At 34.8% G+C, this 25,349-nt stretch overlaps 3 protein-coding genes across 9 annotated transcripts in view; 2 read left to right on the forward strand and 1 right to left on the reverse strand.

Annotated features, from left to right (window-relative positions):
• Window positions 1-2,755: 2,755 nt before the first annotated feature.
• LOC145823296 (serine/threonine-protein phosphatase 7 long form homolog) lies at window positions 2,756-5,502 on the forward strand. Its single transcript, XM_082922867.1, has 2 exons — window positions 2,756-3,676; window positions 3,756-5,502. Exons 1-2 carry the CDS (start codon window positions 3,053-3,055, stop codon window positions 3,834-3,836), a joined length of 705 nt encoding a protein of 234 aa, XP_082778993.1. The 5' UTR covers window positions 2,756-3,052; the 3' UTR covers window positions 3,837-5,502.
• Window positions 5,503-17,870: 12,368 nt separating this feature from the next.
• CIPK21 (CBL-interacting protein kinase 21) lies at window positions 17,871-21,867 on the forward strand. 2 transcript variants are annotated; one of them, XM_028256859.2, is made up of 14 exons: window positions 17,871-18,513; window positions 18,656-18,718; window positions 18,802-18,873; window positions 18,978-19,085; window positions 19,186-19,257; window positions 19,371-19,424; window positions 20,037-20,162; window positions 20,248-20,337; window positions 20,427-20,552; window positions 20,624-20,731; window positions 20,815-20,934; window positions 21,028-21,093; window positions 21,169-21,243; window positions 21,365-21,867. In XM_028256859.2, exons 1-14 carry the CDS (start codon window positions 18,352-18,354, stop codon window positions 21,476-21,478), a joined length of 1,356 nt encoding a protein of 451 aa, XP_028112660.2. In that variant the 5' UTR covers window positions 17,871-18,351; the 3' UTR covers window positions 21,479-21,867. The 2 variants fall into 2 exon arrangements, with proteins under 2 accessions (XP_028112660.2, XP_028112661.2); XM_028256860.2 differs by lacking the exon at window positions 20,248-20,337 and having other exon boundaries at window positions 18,034-18,513.
• The window catches only part of LOC114256542 (alpha/beta-Hydrolases superfamily protein), a 51,164-nt gene continuing 45,946 nt past the window's right edge, over window positions 20,132-25,349 (reverse strand). For 2 of the 6 annotated variants that reach the window (XR_014366327.1, XM_082924601.1), the window contains one exon: window positions 20,132-20,345. The gene's annotated coding sequence lies outside the window, so the exon portion shown is untranslated. Of the gene's footprint in view, window positions 20,346-22,207; window positions 22,460-24,749; window positions 25,000-25,103; window positions 25,206-25,349 lie in introns of those variants that run through there. The other 4 variants (XR_014366325.1, XR_014366326.1, XR_014366328.1 and 1 more) reach the window with 4 other exon arrangements.

The following is a 25,349-nucleotide window of genomic DNA, read 5'->3' on the forward strand; positions in this document are numbered from 1 at the left end:
TTTCTACAAAATATAATTATTAAACAAAAAAATATTTAATTTTGAATGTCTTTGATTAAAAAGATATTTAATTTTCTCTCCATGAAAAGATCATGTTCTCTCAAATAAAAGATCATGTTCTCTGAAATATTTAATTTTGACTCTATTTGATTAAAAAGAAATATTTTTATTGGTTTCTCAAAATATTTAATTTTGACTCTATTTTATTAAAAAGAAATATTTTTATTGGTTGATCAAAATATTTAATTTTGACTCTATTTTATTGAAAAGAAATATTTTTATTGGTTTCTGAAAATATTTAAATTTGACTGTATTTGATTTTAAAAAAAAAAAATTGGTTTAATTTTGTTTGGTTTATTTCACTATATTTGGGGTCAGGCAGCCAAAATATGATTAAAACATTTAATGAGCTGAATTTGTAATACATATAATAGTATTCTAGTACAAATTAAAATTTTATGAGAAAACTGAAGAAAATTTGAAAAAGTTTTTGAAATGGGTATTGAACGAACTGACTTATCGTCTTTTTCACTTTGTGATTGTCCACTACCATTGAAAAGGAAAATCTACTTTGTAATAAATTTAGAGTAGTTACAATATATGCATGAAAAGAGTAATAAATTATTTTAATTAATAGTCCATAGCAATTTCGTACGTAAGAAGGGGAAAAAAAAAATTGGCACTTTGATGGGTAAACATGTGTTTTGTAATACCAAATAATTGGTACGGATGGCCCGATAGATTTACATGGATAACTATCCAAAATGTAGTCCATACATTTAACCACCAACTTCAATTTAATTATCTGTAATTTTTGGCCGTTATAAATTATTTCTGTAATTATTTTTTTGTTTTTGTATGCGTAAGAAAAAAAAGGAGTAAATAAATTTAATTTTTTTCTTACTTTTCAGAACGATCCAAAATGATCCAAAATCAAGTTTTCTTACTTTTCACAACGATCCAAAATGATCTAACATGGAAACACTTCAAATAATTTTTCAGTTTCTAGTATCCAGATTTCAACTTTCAGTGGCTCAATAACACCTAGAAAAGTCAGAGGTTTCATCTTGTTAAATTTCTGAGTCAACCCGATAATGTCATTAATTATCAGTTCCACTTGCACTGAAGAAGGCGAAAGAGGTAGTTGTTGTCTCTGTTGTTATCTCATGGACTCGGTTAAAGCTTCTAACATTCTTTCCATTCTGGCATCAAAGGATTCAATCACATCATCACTTCTTGTTCTCTCCATTTGCTATAGGTAAATAGAGCAGTAATAAACATAGGCAAATAGCTCGTTTATAGTTTTGACAATGCTCAATTTCATTTCATGTCTAATTGTTTCAGACATGTCGTATAATTTCACATACACTAACACATGCTGATGTAATGCCCCTAATTCTTTCTAGGACATCTTGTAGCTTATATGGACTCATGTGTACGGTATAACTCGTGTTCTGATACCACTCTATCACGACCCAAACCCGCTACTATAGGTATGACCGGCCAGTAATCCTAAGATTACTGAAGGCCACTTAAATAGATTTACAAAATTAGGGGTTGGCGGAAGCAAATATCATAATTATTCTGTCCATAGAGGTGTGCAGACATATATGCATGAAAAGAGTAATAAATTATTTTAATTAATAGTCCATAGCAATTTCGTACGTAAGAAGGGAAAAAAAAATTGGCACTTTGATGGGTAAGCATGTGTTTTGTAATATCAAATAATTGGTACGGATGGCCCAATAGATTCACATGGATAACTATCCAAAATGTAGTCCATACATTTAACCACCAACTTCAATTTAATTATCTCTAATTTTTTGCCATTATAAATTATCTCTGTAATTATTTTTTTGTTTTTGTATGTGTAAGAAAAAAAAGGAGTAAATAAATTTTATTTTTTTCTTACTTTTCAGAACAATCCAAAATGATCCAAAATCAGTTTGTTGTTTTAATTTTATAAGAATGCCTCTATGCCCTCTACAAAATGGACGAGGGTTACTAGTTCACATAGGAAATAACTTTGTCATTAAGGTCCGTAATGGCACAAGTTGGAGCAAATCAAATTAACTTATATTTTCCATAAATCTGAACAATTACATCACCAGGTTAAAAAAATCTCTCTCAATGTTTGCACCCTGTATTTTATATTGTCCAAATCAATCGCGTCACCCTCTACTAAATATCTCTCAACCTATTTTATTTTTCGCCACTAATTCGAAAGAATTAAGACAACAAGTATACTTCTTGTTATGTGTTTTTTAGATTAAGACAATAGAGCAATGACAACAAAGAACATTCACGTTGAAAAGATAAGAGTCTTCACATAGGAAGTAAATGAGACACAAAATATAACTCCACGTATAGATGACATCTCAGCTGTTCTGTTTTACGAATAAAAATAAGTGAAAAAAATGAGAAAATAAACAGTAATAATCAAGTTGAGACACAAATATATAGTTGACAAAATACAAATTGAATTAATGTTTCACCTCTACAGTTCCTTCAACCCTGGAAAATATAAATTGATAAAAAATTAGAGGGTTGCTTTTATTTGTGGCTTCTGCAAATTTTAATGTTTATTTTACAAGTACAATTCGATATATGTATATTGTTGATATTTTAATATTTATTGTTTCATTGAAGCAAGTATATGACAACTGTTCCAATTATCTTTTACTGGGGGGAAACATAATTCGGGATCCCGATGAAGGTGTGTCATATGATGCTGAGCCGAAAGGGATATATATGGTGCAACTTGGCACCACACTTGGCAATTTGGAGGAGATGTTTATGTCCAAGGTCGCAAGTTACGGGGAAACAGTCCGATTGATCTTCAAATGTAGATATCCTTATCGCCAGTGGCAAGCAACCAGCAAATACAAAATATTACCGATAAATGACGATGAGGCGTTGAACACCGTTTTAAGTATCGGTGGAAATTTCGAACCACCAAATTGTTTGGAAGTGTACATTCAGAAAGATGTTGTACAGAATCTTCCGAATGTAACACAGATGGATTCGCATCCGTTTACTACATTGCTGACACATGGGGTTGACACGACAGCATTTCAGTCTCCTATGTATGAATCAAATGAATGTTATGCAGCTGGCTACACACAACAGACATTTCATGGCCATGGTGGATAATCAAGTTCACATGGTGGATACGAGACTGAATTTCACAATAACACCCAAGATGTGCCCACCTATAGCCATCATACGACTCCAGTTGAAGTTGCTGGTAATATGGCTGAAACGGATTGATGGGCGAGCAGTTACTGGACTTGACCCATCATTGACGACGGAGCAGTGGATAGCGCTATGTGCTGAGCTATTGGGAGTAGCACCTACACCTGTAGACTTACAGGCAGGTAGAGTGAGGGTGAGGTGGCTGTCGGAGCATTTTCAGGGCGATTTTCCAGATGATGCTGCAGATGAGTTAGTACAGCAGCATGCGCGAGCATATATTCTGTGGCTTATTGGGGGGGTACTTCTCCCTGATAAGTCACAGAACCTGCTCAAGCTGATGTATTTGCCACTGTTGAGAGACATTGACGTCATCGGCCAGTACAGCTGGGGCGCCGCGGCTTTGGCATGCTTGTATAGGATGTTATGTCGAGCCACTCAGGTGGGTGTGACTCAGATCGGAGGACCCCTTGTCTTGCTACAGGTTAGTAAGAATTTTATTACATGTCAATTCATATTGTATGGCATATATCAGTATTGTAATTGCGTTCAAACTATTGCAGATTTGGGCGTGGGAGAGATTGATTCGCATTGCCCCGTCTAGGCGGCAACTAGTTGCTCCTGGTGAGGTTCCCATCGGGTAGGGAGACATGCAGATGCCGGCCGGACCTCGAGGTAGCCTATGGAGGGTTGACATGAGCCACGAGGTAGTATCGACCCACGTAGTGGTCGTGTATAGAGACCAGCTTGACCGGATGATAGACGGCGAGGTATCAAATTTAAATACCTAAATTTTAATTGTCATATGGACTGTATATGTTTATGAGCGATTTTTAATAGATTTGTCGTTATTGTAGTTTATCTGGCAGCCTTATGCTGATGTGCTCCACACGCTCCCAGACTACTGCCGCCTAGGTGAGGATATATGGATGGCGAGAGTACCACTCATTTGTTTTGACGTGGTTGAGTGGCATCTCCCTGATCGTGTCCTCCGACAGTTTGGTCGGGTCCAGGCCGTGCCGGATCGGTGTGACACCGAGTGGCGGTTGCATGCGACGGATAGACGTGGCCGAGCCAGCACTGACTGGAGTCAGCATCATATGCGATACATACAGTTGTGGGATGCCCGTCGCGACACTATTGTACAGGCTGACTGGAGCGATGGGGTCCTCCCCTCTCCCGACCCTTACATGTTGTGGTATCGGCGACATACACACCTACTTGTCAGTAATCCGAGCCACCTCTCCGTGGCCGGATATCAGGGAGTTGGGCCTTCTCTCGAGTCATTGGTGAGTAGCGTACTATATCTCCGATTATTGTTAATATCATAATTGATTATTTTCAGTCAACTATAGCCTAATATATCTATTTTTTTTACAGGTGGTTCGAGCTGGGAGGTCATATCACTTGGCTGAGGACGCCATTTTCAGACGTGATGGACAGCTTGGTCTGCAGGCCCTTGTAGAGATCAGAGAGTTATTGTACGAGGGGATCCAGCATGCCCATCGGGTAGATCGTCTGCATTTTGGGGACTACGGTGTACACACTGCAGTAGCTGCTCCAGACACATCAGTCCCGTCCACGTCAGTGCCTTCCAGTTCAGCGCCAGCCACAGTAGGTCCTTCGACTTCAGTCACCCCACCACATGATACCCCATACATTTCTCCATATTCCCCACACGTACATCTTACCCAGCACGCTGACCCTGACCCTGATTGGTCACCGCCCCGCTTCATACATGATGTTATTACCCCACCCACCCAGTTACATCCTACTTTTCTGGGGAGTACTTCGACCGCGCCCCGGTTCATGCATGATGTTGCTACCCCACCCACCCAGTTACCACCTGCTTTTATGGGGACTACTTCGACCGCGCCCAGGAGTACACATGATGCAGTTCTCACTGACATCTCACACATTGATGATGAGGGCCATATTGAGCCCCCCCCAGAGCGCGAGGGAGAGGTTATGGTCGTGGGGGACGTCGCGGCCGAGGTCGGGGTGCGGGCAGAGGCAGAGGTCGTGGTCCAGCTGCAGATCGTGATACAGTTGCACCAGACGAGGGAGTGGGAGTTTCACAGCTCACAGCAGTATCTGATCTACAGGCACAGGCAGGATCAGGGGCATCAGATGCAGGAGAGGGGGGGTCACACTCACACTCACAGGCTCCACAGGCAGTCAGTGGAGGGCAGCATGCAGGGGAGAGAGTGCCAGATATTCAGAGAGTGTACCGTAGGAGACCGAGGAGGGAGATCCACGGTCGGGGTTGTGGGACTGGGGGCAGGTTAGGGCATTAGCGGTTGCGATATGGACTATTTAGGTTTTTTTTTCTTTTTTTTTGTTTGTATGTGTCAAACTTGTACAGCTGATGTAAGTGTCATACTTATTTATTCGCAATTATCTTTTCACAATTTTTTATTCTTATTTATATTGATGAATCACACAAATCTGTTTCACATCTCTACCCCTCTCTCATTATCCGTAATTTAGGAGAACATAAATTACAAACGCGTTTGGTTTGAACAAAACGTATAAAGAAGCTATAAAAAATATGTTTGTTCAAGGCTAAAAATAATTGAAATATCTCGCTTCATTGATAAGTCATGGATAAGCATTACAAATTGCATGCATTACAGAAATGCCATGGGCGTTCATCCAAACAATTTCATTCATTATCATCATCATCTGACATCTCAATATCAGATTCATACATAACATCCATGCTCCAGGCGTAGTACTGGTGTGCATCATCCATTAACCCATCTTCGGCACGCTCATTTGCGGTCTTCATTAGCTCGGACCTCTGCAAACGTTGGGTCATGCGATTAACCTCGTCGCAGATACGATGCAATGCCCTTTGCAACAACTGTGGAGTGTCAGTTGGCATACGCATGGCTAACCGGCGAGGAAATTTAAGATTAACTTCACGGCATAGCTCAACGAGAACGTTTGCTCGAGTTTTGCGAAATTCCCACTCAGCTCTCATGGTATTGACGGTGGCACGTGAGTAACGCAAATTTGGATTTAATGGGTATTGAAATTCATCTCCATCTGCAACCCAATAGCGACCCATTGCTGAATATAGATCAACCACCGTATATGTCATGATCATATCGGTAGAAATAGATGTAAAACTTTTGTTGTGGTATGCTACGATATTTATACCATATATACACATGGTAGCTGTATGTATGCAATTTCCTGTTCGATCACATGCATGCCACTGACCTTATCCAGTGCATACGGCTGTCAGGACTCGACTTTGTGCAGTCATGAACGAATCAACGGCCTGTAGCATCGGCTATTGTGCCGCAGATGCAGCGATGCCTGTGACTTTGTGCATAATTGCAATGGGCACAGTACGTAGGAGGTATGTGACTTTGTGCAGCGATGCAGGGATGCATCTGACTTTGTGCAGTGATACAGTGATGCGTGTGACTTTGTGCATCACTGCATCACTGCATGTGACTTTGTGTAGTGATGCAATGCTGCATGTCACTTTATGCAGTGATGCAGTAATGCATGTGACTTTCTTACTTTGCTATGCTTGTATACGTTGTGACTTTTTTCTTGACATTACGTGATGCATGTGACTTCTGCAGTGCAACTTACATGCTTTGTTTTTTCCGCACATTTCAGAATTCATCTAAGTCACATTATTACGACTGTGAAAAGAAGCAGAAAATGCTATTATGTTGGTAAAAAAATATGATGGACGATTGTGTAATGACAATAAAAATCGGATGACTGTGAAGTTCATTAACTGAAAATAAGATAAAATATAGGCACCAAAGTTGCAATCGTGTTTACCTAGCAGGTGACCATTTTATTATGTTGGTGAGAAAAACAATGATAGTTTATGAACAATATTACTTTAATACAAAGAAAATTTCATTTTTCGATTTCATTTATAATTTCTCGAAAACACTTATACGTACTGAAATCGTCAATTCCAAGTGAGTACTTATTGTATTACAAAAGTAAGCATGACAAAATAGTTTCATGTGCCGATGTGACAACTCACTGCATTTTGTTTTATTTGACAACGCACTGCTCGAATATGAAGGGATTGCATTGTGATTCTATGGCCTACAATTATTATTTTATCTTACAACCACGTCCGTGACTACATCACAGGTACACAAAGTCACGGGTAATCAAAATTACATGAAATGAATAACATCAAATAATATCACGTGTATCACTTATTCCATAGTGCCCTACCACCACTATGATGTGTATAAATACCCCAGTATGATGTTTGTTGAAGTCATAACAATAGTAATAGATATACAATTACTATTATTATTATTTTTTTTAATTTTATTAACAATGTCTTCAAGAGGTGCAGGAAGTTCACGCCGGCAAAGAAATCCGAAAGTGTGGCTGCTACCTCCATTTATGTATGACTACAAGAGCGAAAAGTACTCAAGTCCGAAGGATTATTATGCTGGTATCCGAGCAGAATGGGCGTTCAGGGTAACGGAGCAAGAAGGATTGTATAATGATCTACGTAACTTTGGGGCACCGGTACCTCATCGTCGTTCATTGACCATGGCTAGACGAAATGTGAGTGACTATGAAAAAGCAGTTAGCAGAATTAAGAAGGAGAACAACAGGATGTTGATGCGGAGATGTCGACATTTCATGCTTCAGCTAGCCACTGAAATGGCAGAAGCAAGCAACAGAGATTTGACAATGGTTGAGCGAAATAATGTCTTCAACAATGAAAAATATCTCTCTGACTACTACATGTCAGATGACGAATAAGAAATCAAACACCGTTATCTTTCATATGTTCGTTCGTGGAGTGTAAGACAATGTTGTTGTTGGTGTAACGTACGGATGTATTTCAAGTATTTTTGTTATGAACCTGAAGTTTATGAAATAACTACATTTATAAGTACACATTTATGAGTTCATGACTTTCTTTATTGAATTGCAATTTGTTAATGAATGTTATGGATTAATGAATGGATTAATGTATGTTCAATTATGTGAATACTTAAAACACATAAAATAGATCAGGCAACTCGGAGAAAAGGTTCCCTTAACTGGGGCTGCTGAAATAGGGATGAAATTACAACGAATTTCAATCTCCATCAGGAAAGAAGAAAGAGTCACCTTCCAATTCTTGAAAGTTCAGTAAAAATTATGACTCCGGTAATGAATGATGGGTTGACAAAAAACTAAACTCGGTGAATCGAACTACCACCTTCAACAACACATAAAACATAACAGGTAGGTCGGTGAATAGCTTCCCAAATGACAAGAACAATTCAAATAGTCATACTTTTCAATGAAATATAAATAGCGGGTCGTAAGCTTCATAAGCTTCATTTTTTCACACATTGAGTAGTCAAATCGTGGAGAGACTTGTCAGTATATGCAGATAGATTGTGAAGTCATGTGACCTAGTGCACAGTCTTCGGTTTTATTGATTTGTTTATTACAGTGACAACTCATCTCTTATTTACATATGTGAGATTCTCAACTCAGAAAGTCACATGGCAACAGTGAATTCACTGATTTACCTTACTGTCAGCATGCCTTTATTTTGTCTGTATATGCAGATGGATTGTGAAGTCATGTGACTTGGTGCAGAGGCTTTGGTTTTCTAGATTTTTTGGTCAATTTTTTTTTATTACAGTGACAACTCATCTGTTATTGATATATGTGGGATTCTTAACTTAGAAAGTCACATGGCAACAGTGAATTCACTGATTTACCTTACAGTCAACATGCCTTTATTTTGTCCTTATATGCAGATGGATTGTCAAGTCATGTGACTTGGTGCACATGCTTTGGTTTTCTCGATTGTTTGCTCGATTTTTTGTATTACAATGACGACTCATCTGTTATTGATATATGTGGGATTCTCAACTCAGAAAGTCACATGGCAACAGTGAATTCACTGATTTACCTTACTGTCAGCATGCCTTTATTTTGTCTGTATATGCAGATGGATTGTGAAGTCATGTGACTTGGTGCAGAGGCTTTGGTTTTCTGGATTTTTTGGTCGATTTTTTTTTATTACAGTGACAACTCATCTGTTATTGATATATGTGGGATTCTCAACTTAGAAAGTCACATGGCAACAGTGAATTCACTGATTTACCTTACAGTCAGCATGCCTTTATTTTGTCCTTATATGCAGATGGATTGTCAAGTCATGTGACTTGGTGCACATGCTTTGGTTTTCTCGATTGTTTGCTCGATTTTTTGTATTACAATGACGACTCATCTGTTATTGATATATGTGGGATTCTCAACTCAGAAAGTCCCATGGCAACAGTGAATTCACTGATTTACCTTACAAACAGCATGCCTTTATTTTGTCCTTATATGCAGATGGATGGTCAAGTCATGTGAATTGGTGCACAGGCTTTGGTTTCCTCGATTTGTTGCTCGATTTTTTTTATTACAGTAACAACTCATCTGTTATTGATATATGTGGGATTCTCAACTTAGAAAGTCACATGGCAACAGTGAATTCACTGAATTACCTTACAGTCAGCATGCCCTTATTGTGTTCGTATATGCAGATGGATTGTGAAGTCATGTGACTTGGTGCACATGCTTTGGTTTTCTCCATTTTTTGCTCGACTTTTTTGTTACAGTGACAACTCATCTCGTATTGATATATGTGGGATTCTCAATTCAGAAAGTCACATGGCAACAGTGAATCTACTGATTTACCTTACAGTCAGCATGCATTTACCTTACAGTCAGCATGCATATATGTGGGATTCTCATTTATCCGTTCATAATCAACTATATAAACGAGTAAAGGTGAAGACACAACCTTACAACTCATTTCGCCCTACGAAATTATTATTCATTTGTTTTAAAAAATTAGCATGGCTACATGGTTCATAGGAGGGAGTGGGGGTCGCAGAGGTGGTAGGAACTTGCAAAGGGGTGAAAGTTCACGACGAGGAGGGGGAAGGGGAAGTGGCGATGCTGAAGATGAAACACCATTTCCTTTCTTGGATGCCTCTTGTGCTTATCATGATAGGTTTGGGAAGCGACATTTTGTCATGCCCAAGTACTATCGAGATCCATGTGGTTTGGTGGAGGATCCATCAGAAAATCAAACAGGATATGGTTATGCAAAGGCTAGACTTCTTAAGTGGCCCGCACTATTTATAGAGCGAGTGCAAAACGAAAGATTATGTCGGGAAAGATGACTGAAGGTGCCAAAAGCACGTTCTGTTGAGATCCAAAAGGAAGATCCTGATAATGTTGATCGACTATGTCAAACACTAGAACGTGAGATTTCTCAAATGGGTCGTAGATTGGCCCGCGATATGCAGCTACTCATACTTAAAAAGGATGCCCAGAAGAACAAAACAGAACCAAATGTTGCGACTATCAAGGCTATCATGGAGGATCCTGAACTTGTCTCTGACGCTGAGCTTTCGGATTGTTCAGACTCTGAGCCACCTGCCGATTTAAGCGCGAATTAGGTGTTAATGTCTACACTTCGGCAATATAACAACTTGCATTAATATGTAATGTCTGTGTTAGAGTAAGTATAACTGTTATGTTATGTTTATGTTTATGTTTATGTTTAAGTTTATGTTTATGTATTGTGTCTGTCAAATGTTACGGCTATTAATATGCAATATTAGGTCATGAATTAGGTGTTTGTCTATCTAACTGTTATGTTTATGTATTGTGTGTTCAGTTAAGAGTGTCCAGGATGTATGTAATGTGTGTTCAGTTCATGGTGTCCATAATGTATTTTTGTGGGAGAATTATGTCTGTACTAGCTACGTAACTGAAAACTATTACATTTGCAACTTCAGTTATGTTGTTTTCATACCTGTATGAGTATTTTGTAAAGTACTGACTTCGTATATTATGTATTAAGTATTATTACAAAAATGTTGAGAAAATTTATTTTAGGAGCTCTCGCTGTGGCCTTTGTCTTCTTGGCCTACTCCGCGGTGGTCTTCGCGTCTCACCCTTCATCGTTGCTCGTCGAGTTGCACAGTGTGTGGGTGTGCTTCGAACTGTACAGCATGCATATCACATTCTAACCCATAACAAAGACGATACAAAAAAATAAATTTTATAAATGACAACGGGTACAAAACGGTTTTACTAAACTGGTTTACTAAACTGATTTTCTGAATTACATTCTCACCTTCTAACCCAAAACAAAAGAATAAATATATATTTATGTTTAAATGAAAACGGCTTTCGTAAAGTCAAAATAATTTTCTACATAACACCTTCCAACCCAAAACAAAGACAAAAGAAAAAAAAAAATTACATGAAAACGACTTTAGTAAAGCGAAAAAAAAAATAATTAATTACACAAAACAATAAGCAAAAAAAATATTTACATGAAAACAACTTTAGTGAAGACGAAAAAAAAATTTTAATTACATTTTCTAAATCAAAACAAAGACAAAAGAAAAAATGAAAAATGTAACATGACAACGGCTTCAGTAAAGCCAAATAAATGAACATGATTGGCTTAATAATATCTACATGAATATGATTTTGAAATTATATATATGAAAAATAGTATGTAATATTATGTAAAATTTATGAATTACACATTCTAAACAAAAACAAAAGAAAAAAAAACATATTTTAACATGATAATTGCTTTAGTAAAGCCAAGTACTAAAATATACAGTGTAAATATATTTTTTAAAATATGTTTTATGTTTTTTTCTTTTGTTTTATCTTGAAAATAGCGTTTTATTCTAACAAAGTTTATGTTAAAAACGCTGGGCGAAAAAAAAAAAATTTCTGCTAAAATCGCTATTAGCAATAGCGTTTTTAAATCTGAACTGAAATCGCTATTAGAGATAGCGTTTTTTCTGGGAAAATTTTTTTGTTAAAATCGCTATTAGAAATAGCGTTTTTTAGGAAATTTTGTAAAAGGCGCTGTTAAGAAAAGCGTTTTTATCCGGACAAAAACTAAAGCTAGAAGCGCTATTTGTAACAACGACTTCTTAATCAAAGTCGCTATTTGTAATAGCGATTTTCCTGTTCATCTACTTTTACGCTCCTAACAGTAAAAGCGCGAATAGTAATGGCGCTTTAACTTAGTTTTGGAATTCCGTCAGGAGTTGGCCTAGTTTTGGAAATACAATGGAAAAAGGGCTTATATTGGGAAAAGCCCCGGACAAGAGAAGGGTTTAGGTGAACGTTTGATAAAGTTAAAAATTGAAAATTAAAAATTACGTATTAAAAATTAATATTAATTTTTAAGTTAAAAAACTATTTGATAAAAATTTAAGTGCTGAACTAAAAATAAGTTATTTGACATGTATAATGTCAAATTTAAAATTTATTATTTCAATTTTATATTGTAATGGCGGTAGTAGTGGTGGTAGTTGTGATGGTATGATGGTGGTGCCGGCAACAGTGGCGGCGGTGGCAGCAGCAGTGTTGATGGGTGGTGGTAGATGTGGTAGCGTTGATAGTGATAGAAAAATGATGGTGGTACTTATGACAACAATGATAATGGTGATAAATGTGGTGGCGGCGGCGGTAGTGGTGGCAGAGGCATAGTGATGGTAACAGTAGCAATGATGGTAGTGGTGGCAGTAGCATGATAGTGGTGGTAGCTGTGGTAATAGTATATTTGATATTTATAAATTCAGTCAGAATTAGAATTAGGTAAGTTTCATATGACTTAAAAATTTTATTAAGTTTTAGCCTATATTTTAAGAGACTAAAAATTTTAAGTGATATCAATTGTGATTATCAAATAGACTTAATTAATTATTACTTAATACATTCAATTTTAAATGCTAAATTTGGTTATCAAACACCCCACGCTTACTATTATTTAATTGAAAGAAAATTATTATTTATTTGAAAGAAGATTCCTCCCATTGATAATTCAAATTATGATGTTCAAAAGGGTTAAAATTTGTCATCCATGACGTTATTAGAACAATAATTTATCCACTAAATAAGGATTAGGAGGAGGATTTCTTCCAATCCAAAAACTAAACAAGAGGGTACTGTTCTGGCCTATGAGGTTTACTATGAGTTTCGTTTCAATGATTCAAACAGTTTATTTTGTTGGGTACTTCGTGTATTTCATCTACAAAAAAAATTAGGTCGACCCAATAACTGTAACTATTTCAATTTACTGCATTTTTTACAAAAAAAAAAAAAAAAAAAAAATAGATGACAAAAAAAAAAAAAATCATACATTTTTTTATGAGAGACGCAATAAATTGAACTAATTACCGTTATCGAATCTACTTAATTTTTTGTGTGAATGAAATACATGAAATATCTGATAAAATGAACGGTTTGAATCATCGAAATGGAGGTAAAAGTACTGTTTATTTATTTATTTATTTATTAGTATATGATATTACAATAATGTCTATAATGATAAAAATCAAATCTAACATAAAAAATATATACAAAAAATTCCCAAAGTGGGAAAGAAAAGTCTTGATATATATATATATATATATACAGGACATAAAACCCACACATAAATATAGAGATTCAAACCATTAACTTTCTAATAAGATGCATAAATTCTAATCAATCGGATTAATCACGTTAGTTTTACCCATGTTTTTAGATTGCTTTTCTAAGTATTTCAAAATTGCTATTTAAACCTTCTGTTGTGAAGGCTTGAAACCTTTTTCACAACCAATGTATGAATAAACATATGTAAGTAGTGAAACATGTGCATAACATGGAAGTTGTCTAAAGTTTTTGAGCATAAATTGGTTGGCTAAAGTTTTTGAGCATAAATGGGCTTGAAACTTTTTCACACACAAAGTTGGTTGACTAAAGTTTAAAAGCAAAATATCACTTAACATGAAGTCGATGATTACTAAAAGTAAATTACTTTTTTAGCATAAAAATAAAATGTGCAGATATATATTTTTTTAGAATAACAAATTTTCTTGAAAAAATATGTACTATTTATGGTCTATATGTTGTAAAGAAATTACTAATGAAAGTTAATACCTCTTATCGAATAATATCTAGGGTAAATTACACTTAGTATTTCTACTCTTTTATCAAAATCTCACTTTAATCCCTTCACTTTCAATTGTAACAGTAAACTATTTACACTTTAAGTAAAGTTATAATCTGAACCTTCCACTTGTCTATCATTGACAAATATAATGAAACTTGTCATTTGAAGCATGTGAGACATTTTTGTTGTCTCATTAGTACGGGTGCCTCTATTTACACACCACATTTTGTCTCAAGACACACTATTAATTGGTTATTTTTTATTATAATAATGACCTTACCTAAAATGACCAAAATGACCACAAAAAAATATTAATACACACCTTAGTTGAATATACAACATCCAAACCCTAATCCTAGCCACCATTGTTGCGGCTGTCGCCATTTCACCACCACTTTTGTTCTATGTTGTTCACGGAGTGGTATTGGAAAACCTCTTGCCTCTGCTGACAAGAATGGAATTATTTGTACATTGACATGATTGGTGCCTTTTTTTTTGTAAATACAATACTTTCTTCTCCGTCATAGTGTTGTTTAACCTCAAAAATATTTCTTCAACAACGACGTTCTTACTCTGCTCATAGAAGAAAGAAGCAAATTTCTTATTGGTTTGAGGGTAGTGGGTGGAATACGCAAAATGGTCATCAATTTCTAAAAGTGAAACAGAAAACAGTGAAGGATAAGTCCGTTCGGAACTACAAAGTCGAACTATTGAATTTTGTTCGACACTAAAATGTCGAACATATTGAAGTTGTTCGACAGAAACACTCCGGACAAAAGGTTAATGTTCGACAGACCAGTGTCGAACGGTTCGCAAAATCAAACGGTAATATACAATACTCATGACAACGGAAAAACGTACATAAAACCCTCAAATCTAAGCAAAATAAGAATTCTCACTTACTGTATCTCCAATGTGGAGTTGTTTCTACCGGCGTCTTTGATGAAACAGAGAATGGAGGGAAAGATGAAAGATCGTGGATAGGGTGTGTGAGTGAGTAATGGTGAAGATGAAAGATGTGGATGGGATGTGTGAGTAAGGATAAAGATAGAAGATTATGGTGTGTATTAAGCAAATTTTGCATTTATCAAATTACTAAAGGTGTGCCTTGAGTGATGGTGTGCCTTGAGATGAAAAGTGGTGTATAAATGGAGGCACCCCATTAGTACCTTTACACTTTATTAAAATCTCACTTTAGTCCTTACATTCTTTTTTTACCAAAATCTAACTTTAATATCTCAACTTTCAACTTTTGATAGCTTTATTAACAGTAAATGGCAGCATGGTGAGATTGGAACTTGATTTAAAATACCGGGAGTTAAATGCTACAATTGAAAATGAAGGGAGCAAAATAAAACTTTTGTGAAAATACAAGGATATTATGTGTAATTTATCCTAATATCTATTACATATATGTAGACGGGTATGAGAATTTCCCATCTTAAAAATTAATATCTTAAAAATTATTAATATCCAATAGTTTTTCACAAAAAATTTATTTGTTAAACAATTGAAAATATCAATTATTAACCGTCAGGTTGTTTCCTGAAAATATTATTAATTGTTAGAGATTATTAAGTCATTAATATTAAGTAATAGAGGTGCAGACACGTGTATTTTTGTCTCATTTTAAAGATGCACACAAGCAAAAATGACCAAAATATATAGATATTTGGGATAATTACAAATCAAAAGTAAATAAAGTAAGAAAAATGCTTGGTGGCCTGAATTTGTGTAGCCTGAATAAGTCGAATGTATTAGAACGATATCATTTTATCCCCAAAACGACGTCGTTTTGACACATTCGAGTCATTTAAACCATAAATTTTTAAGCTACCAAATATTACTAATAAAGTAATTACGAAATTATGAAAATATAAGTTAGTCTGTGCTTTGATGTAGGTAAAACTGTAACTTATTACTTATATTAGAGAACAAATCCCAATTACACCTCCACATTTTTATAATTACTTTTTCTACTTTTCACTGTTAACTTGTTTACAATTCCACCTATATTTTTCTTCATTCTATATTTGTTTATTTATTTGGTAGGTACCCGTCACAACTTTAGCTTCATTATATAAGGATAAACAAAATCAAGACTAGGTTAAAGATGAATTTGATGATACAATCACATGCAAAGTAAATCCAAAATAACACAAAAATAAATAATCACCAAAAAAAGAAAAAACAAACAAGGAACAACACATGATAGAATGGTTAGGATTAGGGAAAGTTCATTGACAGAGTATGCTTCTTTATCTCTTCCCTATTTTGTATTCAATTATTTGCTAAGGTTGTGTCTGTTTGTGATTCTGGCCTCCTAAGAGAAGCTGTATTACCCTTGTTAGGGTAGACACAAGACCCCAAAAAATAAAAACAAAAACAGCAAATTGAACAAAACTCCAATTCTAGGGTTTGGGTGAAAAAATAAATAAATAAATAAATTCGAACTAACTCGAATGGTAGGTTAAGATTTGTTCGATTCTTAGGGAACAGTTTGATTTTAGTTTGATTTTGGATCTAAATATCACCAACTCAATTAAATCGGTTCAATTATTAAGTTACCTGACCAACCCACACATATATTACATAAAATAATATACAGTATACAAGTCTTTATATAATAAATTGTCACCATTTATTATAGTGAAGTTTACTACACAATTATATTATATATTTTAGGAAAACTAACATTTTACTCTTTATGTTTGGTCATTTTTCACTTTATATATTGTCACCATTTTTTCTCTACTTTAACTATTCATATTTCAAGTTTTTTCAATTTTTTTAAATTAGACAGAAAATAATACATTGATAGTCACACCTCTGACACAAACCCAAACTCTAATATAATAATATGTTTTTCATACTATGTGGCAATTAACGCGACATTTTTTGTTTAATTTTGAACAAAAATTAGTTTTAAGAGTAAACTAGGAAAAAAAAAAAAAAAAGGAAGGACCAAAATAAGAAAAATTAAACTTTAAAGACCAAAGTAAAGAAATGACTAAACATAAAAAGGACAAAGTATAGTTTACCCCATATTTTTTACAAACTATTTTTCTAAAATTTAGTTTTATAAAGAGCACTTTCATAAAATTTTGGCATTTAAGGTAGACTCGTGATTCTAACCTGAATCCGTTAAATTTCAATTGGATTTCATAACACAAAAAATCAAGGAAATTATACAAATTTTATAGATTACTCAAATTGGAGAAAATGTATCAATTAAATTTACTCCTAATCAAATTTCCATTTCTTAAAACAAGAAATCAAATTATACAAACTCAACAGAATATCAAATCAGAGAAAATGTATTAGTGAAACGGATCATGCTAATGACAAGACTGTCGTTATAAGGGCTTCCCTTGTGTCATTGGTGCTTGCCAAATTTAAGCTTAATCAAAGATTAAGAGTAAATGGCATGTTTGGTGTAGTTTTTAACAAACTGAAAATTTATAATTAGAAAACACAATCCAAAAGCATCTCTTCTACTTTTCAAAAATCAAAATTTTCAGCTTATTTAAGCTATTTTTGACGCATAAATTGTGTAAACAAAAGTTGCAATAAACACACATAAATTTTCAAAAAAAAAAAAAACAAAAAAGGTTACATGCGACTCCATAAACTGAGTAAAACAGACTCAAATTTACAGAGTTGAATAAAATTTATGCACCTAGTGTAACCCTTTGGCTTTGCTATGGGGTTGTTAGAGAGAACGTGTGACCAAACAACAGCCACCACCTTCCATTCTATACACTCAACAACTAGCCAAACAGCAAGTAGTTACCCCCCTTTCCAGTTTCCATCCATGCAAACAAGCCACACACAATGGGTACTCTTTTAAACCTTTTGAACAAAATTCAAAACATAATGTGAATCTCTCTCTCTCTCTCTCTCTCTCTATATATATATATATATATATATATATTTAAGACATGAGATTTCTTGCCCAAAAACAAAAGGCTTGAGACTCACAAGGATGGCAATTGAATCCATCAAAAAGAAGCACGAAAGGTCATCGAAACTGAATCAAATTGCTTCAATATTCAGCAACAAATTAGAACAGAGTGGATACAAAGAACACTTACAGGGGGTCTAGAAGGAAGGAAGAAGAGCAGAGCTTCCTAGAAGTTGGAAGATTAAGAAATTAAATTTGTTTGAAAGAGAAAATGGGATATGCAAATAGCATTGGGAAGTACCAACTCAGTCGAACAATCGGAGAAGGTACTTTCGCCAAGGTTAAACTGGCCACAAACACAGAAAATGGCCAGCATGTTGCAATCAAGATCATTGACAAACATATGGTCATCGAAAACAATCTCATCTACCAGGTGAATTCCGATTCCCAACCCATTTCTTATACCTGTTTCAGTGTGTCTTGTGTGTCAGTCATAGATAGAAATGCAAAAGCTTGATTAGTTGTTGTGGTTTGAACTATGCATCTTTCTTGATACATTGAGCTCTTTTTTATAGGTACAGAGAGAAATAAGAACAATGAAGCTCCTGCGTCATCCTAACATCGTCAGGATACATGAGGTATGTTGGATGCGTTAAAATTTTCATTTTGACATACCAACAAATAATATTTTCTTGAACAAGGCAATGATTTCAAATCACAGGTAATCGGCACGAAAACAAAGATTTACATTGTAATGGAGTATGTGTCAGGAGGGCAGCTATCAGACAAGCTGGTGAGATTCAATATCAGACTTGGGAATCCAGGGATGGCGTTACGGATAATTCTAAATATCTTGAGCCTCTTTTCTTTTTCTTTTTTTTTTTTTTTTTGGTCCAGTCTTATATTAATAGGTTAAATGAAAGAGAAGCAAGGAAACACTTTCAGCAGTTAATCGACGCTGTAGATTATTGCCATTGGAGAGGGGTTTACCACAGAGATCTAAAGGTCAGAACAAAACTAACTTCCTCAAATAATTTTTCACAATTCTCCAAAAAGGGAACTATGGAAATTGACTCCGATCTTATTCTTGGCATTTCATGTACAGCCAGAAAACTTGCTATTGAACAGCAAAGGAAATCTGAAAGTATCCGATTTTGGACTTAGTGCATTACGAAAGGTAACAACTACTTGTACACTTACGCTACATTGGTAATAATAGGGTTTCTAGTTCTGTGGTAGACATTTTTATGTATTCTACAAGTTTCAAGCTAATAATTGGTGTCTCAACAGCCTGGAGACCTGCTATCTACTGCCTGTGGCTCTCCAAGCTACGTAGCACCAGAGGTAAGAAACAAAACTTTCGTCTTAGGGTTAATTTCACTTTTATTCTCTAAACCATCATCAATTTTTTGCATTTCATCCTTAAACTAAGAATTTCATCTATTTAGTCCCTAAAATTTCTGATTTCAGTACAATTGTATAAATCAGTAACTGTTGAAGGTTGATTTGATCGATAAAAAAGTAATTTCAATAGTTGAAGAATTTAACCACACAATCAAACACCCATCAAATTGGTTGTGCAGTATAGTTTGTTCAAAATAGAAAGAAAAATGAGTGTTGGTTTTATGGTTTAGGTTGTTCAAATTTTGAAATAACCTTTTTATCCATCAAATCAAGCTTACAAACCAGTAACTTCAGAGACTTCTGTAGATGAAATTGATAGTTTAGGGATGAAGCATGAAAAATGGTGAGAGTATAAGGGATAAAAGTAAAATTAACCCATCCTATTAAACTACCAATCAATAACTTCTTTTTTCTCCATCATAAACTGTTTTCTCGCAAGAGAGAGGATGCAACAAAATTAGAAAGGAAAATAAAAATTTTCTTGTACGAGGAAAACACACATACCTAAGTCCCTTCAATTCCATTGTTAATGCTTCATGATTTGGTGAACAGCTGCTTATGAATAAGGGCTATGAGGGAGCGGCTGCCGATGTTTGGTCCTGCGGAGTAATACTTTTTGAATTACTCGCTGGTTATCTTCCATTTGATGATCGTAACCTGATGAACTTGTATAAGAAGGTATTCCTCCAATCTAAATTACATAATATCCAAGTTTCACAGAATCACAAAATTGTGATATATCTAATAAATTTGTCCTGCAAAGATATTGAGAGCACAATACACATTTCCGGAGTGGTTTACAGAAAGCCAGAAGAAACTGATTTCCAAGATACTTGATCCAAATCCTCGAACGGTAGTGCTCTACACACCATCATACGTAAAACAAAAACAAGGTGTGGAATTAGAATGAAAATACAACAATTTCTTGTTTTGTCACTGCAGAGAATTACTATACCAGAGATTATTGAAGATCAGTGGTTTCAATCAAATTATGAGCCTGCTGTGGGGATTGAATGTGATGAAAATATCAACTTGGATGATGTTCATGCAGCTTTCGATTCAATCAAGGTAATGATGAAAATGAAGTAGCAACATAATGAATTTCACAATTTCACCTAAATGTATTGTATCTCGTGTAGGAAAATGAGGCTAAGACAAAGATACCGCATATTCCAAGTTTCATCAATGCTTTTCAGCTAATAGCAATGTCACAAGACCTTGATTTGTCAAGACTATTCGAAGAACAGGCAAGTTATACACATCTTGAATTAAGTTCAATAGTTATAAATGCTTCTTTTCTTCCAATATAAAATCTTTTGTCCCGATTTAGGATAATGAAAAGAAGAAAACAACACTTGGATCCAAACTTACAATCAATGAAACCATAGAGAAAATTGAGGCTGCTGCAAAAGATGCGTGTCTCTCAGTCGAAAGGATGAACAACTCTAAGGTAAAATCTTGACAAACCTGTGGTTTCTTATTCACACAAGTGTGATATCCTACATTCTTTCCCAGCTAGATTATATCTTCTTGATAATATCAGATGAAAATTCATCCAAAACAGAAGATGACAAGATGTTCAAGATCATGCTTTGACCTATCAGCAGAGGTAAAATAATTTTCATATATTCTCGCTTCAAAAGCACCATATGAGATTATAACCATTGTGTGTGGCAAAATTCAGGTAATTGAGGTGGCACCAACACATTGTGTCATAGAAATATCAAAATCTGCAGGGGAACTAGTATTGTACACAGAGGTAATAAGCCATATACATACATATACATATACCCCCTCTCTCTCTATATATATACGTATTTTTTTATATGTCAATTATATTTTTGGATTCAAGATTACTCATTTTGATCCGTGGTGAGCAGTTCTGCAAAAGTTTATCAAGTATGCTGACAGAAGAATCAGAAGTCTCAACCGAAAAGCAAGCACTCAAGGAGGTCATTGCCAACACAGAGAATATCCATGGAAGTGAATTGTAGTAGGTCTTGAACCTAATCTGAAATGGTGTACAGAGCATGATTTTTTAGCCGCCTCACTAGCATAATAAAGACCTACAAGGCTGATGAGGCCTAAAAAAAGGTTGTAAAGAAAATTGTGAAGTAATGCAAGGTAATGCATAAAGGAGCATGAGTGAAGAAATAGAAATACTGCTTATGGTAACATGGTGTTGATTTCAATATACAGATGTTCACAAGGTTTTTGTTTGATGTTTTTGTTTTCTTTTTCTCTTTTTGTTTTTTACTTTTTTTGGGTCTATTATTTGTTGACAATGTCAAGTAGACATTTATGTACTGAAAGATATTGGATGTAGGAAGAAATTCTTCAATTGTTTCACATGTTGTTGATTTCAATATACAGATGTTCAAAAGGGGTTTGTTTGATCTGATGTTGTGTGTGTGTGTGCCTATTATTTGTTTAAAGATGTCAAGCAGACATTTTTGTACTGAAAGATATTTGATACAGGAATAAATTTGTCAATTGTTCAACTTTCCCTATTAAAAATATTATTGGAGTCCGAGGATATTGTGCTTAGAGGGGGGTTAATAGACCTTCAATCACCCAAAATTAATTCGCTTTTAAAAAGTACCAGCCAATTAAAATTTTCAATTTTAGACTAAGAGTGATTAAATAAATCATAGAACAATGAAGTTATAAATAGATGCAGTGATTTAACATGAAAACTAATGACAAAACTCTCCGAAGAGATAAAAAGAATGATCCCAACACCCCAAACAATCCACTAAACAAATCAAAAGTTTACAGGACTTAGATGAAAGAAATTACAACCATCCCCCAATTCACCTAACTCTGAAATCCTCCTCATGCTCCACGAGTTCGGTTTGACCAAGTCAGCCTCCTTTGATTTGCTAGATCACTATGAAGCTTCTCACCTCGATCTCCATGCTCCGATGGCTTCATTCACCACCCAAAAGGCCATGGGATGTTAGGATGATGCAACGCTGTGCTATGCAAAGGGTGAAGGTTTTTATTTAAAACTCAAGAGAAGTTCTCCTAAAGATGCAAAGTCTGAAGAACACTCAAAACTCTGTCACAAACTATAAAAGCTGCTCAAAATAAAAGGCCTAAAGCCTAAAACGTATTAGGGGACCTTTATAGAAGAGATGTGGGATTAGAAACATAAAACAGGTCAAATTAGGCTTATTCCTGCTGGGGTGATCAATCCCCAAGAAATCCTTAAGTGATCACTCAAATCTGGAATAAAAAATAACATTATGGCACGCACTTGCAATCAATCACTTAGCAATACCTTATCAATCCCTTGTGAGGGATCGATCCTTTGTCAATCCTCTGACTTTGGAAATGTACAAACTCACAATTTTGCTAGGAAAATACCACAAGACCTAATGTAATACTCATCTAGTGTAAAAATATCAAAATTAGTGCACTTTCAAAACAAAAGTGTCATAAGAAAACATTCTACATGCAATGCAAATATACATGTGTTTGTAATGGAGCGATGTCTGCAACTGCTGCTATGATTCTAGTCTACCAAGCCTCATTACAACACATTCTCAAGACCCAAGTTTAGTCATACGAAAATGGTCAACACTATTTATCTTAGATCTTGTCTCAACAACTATGGCGTAAGAAGCATAGATATAAACACGGGACATAACTATGATATAATAAAGATATAACATGATATTTAAATAGAAAATTAAAAATTTAGGACATGATATGGTAGGAACAAAAAAATAAATGAATATTCTATATGTATCCACGAAAATAAAACATTCCACGTATTGGAAAAGAAGTTTGAACAAAATACCATAATATATATTCTAGAAAACTCTATATATAAATAATTTGTAAGTTTTGCGTTTTAGAATTTCTAAAATTAAAATGTCTAAAGGGGGAAGGATTACTAGGGTAGGACATAAATCACATTTTTTATTTTATTTTATGTTATCATTCAATTTCAAGTTATTTTCTTCACACTTGCAATGCAATGCATTTTATGTGTCTTCAAGCCATGGACACTTGTGTTCCCCAACAATCCTAAGCATGACTAATTGTAAAAAATAAAAATATATATTAGGACAAATTTGAATACATGTCTGACGCATAGCGGGGGAGTGTCCAATTGAGTGTTGTTGGTTGACAAGTGTCTAACACAATAAGGTCACGTCGTTAGAAGTACCAGTGCTTCTTAGACTATAATTGAGTTGCACCAAACATAGAGTCAAGGTATCGACGAGATGATCTTTTGAAAATCCCAAATACGGTTTGATTACAACTCAAAAGACAAAATGAAAGAAAAAAGAAAGAACAAATAAATTAGAGACAAAGATTCCTAGGTTGGCTTGGATGGAAAAAGATGTGTTTGTGTGTGTGTGTGTGTGAGTGTGTGTGTGTGTGTGTGTGAGAGAGAGAGAGAGAGAACAACTTGGACATATAGATAACAAAGTGAAAGGAGAAAAAAACAAAGAACAATTTAAAAAAGATAGTTTCTTGCTTAACTTGGAAGAAAAAGATATGGAGAGAGAGAGAGAGAGAGAGTACAAATAATAATAAAAAAAGAGAAGAGAGATTCCTGGTTAACTTACTTCTTGAACGCTCAAGCCCTAGGGTGTTCTTAAGACTTACAGGTATATGTACCATCAAGGTTTTAAAAAGCGGTCACAATCGTTACGTAATGCCGTCACGTAACGGTTGTGGTGGTTACCGCTACCCGTTACGGTCGCTTTTGCAATGTGATTGAGATTCACAGGTGTGTCGGTTGTAGCGGCTGCTGTAGCGGTCGTAACAATGCCGTAACAGTCGTAACGACTTGTTATGCACCATTACGTAACGGTTCCGAACTACTTCTTTTGAAAAAACACAAAAAAAAAGCTAAAAATGGGGGAAGAGGGAAGATAAAGAGAGAAGATGGATGAGCAAGAGATAGAGAGAGAGGAGAGGGAAGATGAAGAACATGTTATTGATTTGTTGAAGCTGTTATACTATTCTATTTAGCTGCTATCACTCAACCAATTTGTTTGTGTGTGTCTATCTATATATTGTTTAATAATAATAATAATAATAATAATAATAATAATAATAATAATAAGTATGGTCATTTTCTATTTGGCTTGGTTAAAATATGTATATATATATATATATTTAGGCTTTTATTTATTCTCTTTCTTTTGTCATTGTTTATCTTATATATAATAGTTAGTGATTGATTTTTTGTATAATATAAAGTCATTAATTATTAAAATAAAATGTAAAAAACTCAGTTTATAGTGATTTAAAAATGTGAAATATATTGGATCATACTTAAAAATTTACAAAAATTGATCAATATTTATTTTAAACCCAATAAATATAATCATGGAATAAAAATATGCGTATCAGTTAGTTTTTTTCAAATTGTGCAAAAAATAAAAAAATTTACAGTTCCGGTTTCCGCAACCGTTACGCTACGGCCTTTACACCCCGCAACCGCAACTGCGCTACTGCCACCGTTACGGCGACCGCAATAGCTTTTCAGAACCTTGTGTACCATAATCAACAATATAGTATGTTAAATCAAAGAGCTTAATTAAGTAAGCAACTTATGATTTAAATTAATAAGAATTGAAGTTACAAACCAGTTACCTATGCTCTTGGCATGCATCATCACCGAGATGATTCATCACATTATGTTATGCAAGTCAAGATGGGGCTAAAATAGCTTCTAACTGGGTATCATGTATCCTGCTGTAATATATTCAGTAACTAAAATGTACCAATTAGTGACTTCTGATGAGATATAACAGATAATCTTCAGTCATGAGACTAATGTTTATAAGGTGCAATCCATGAAATTCCATGTGTGCTATGGTGTGTAATATTGTATTAACT

This window comes from Camellia sinensis, chromosome 4 (assembly GCF_055761805.1).
Source record: "Camellia sinensis isolate YWXY chromosome 4, ASM5576180v1, whole genome shotgun sequence".
NCBI lineage: Eukaryota > Viridiplantae > Streptophyta > Magnoliopsida > Ericales > Theaceae > Camellia > Camellia sinensis.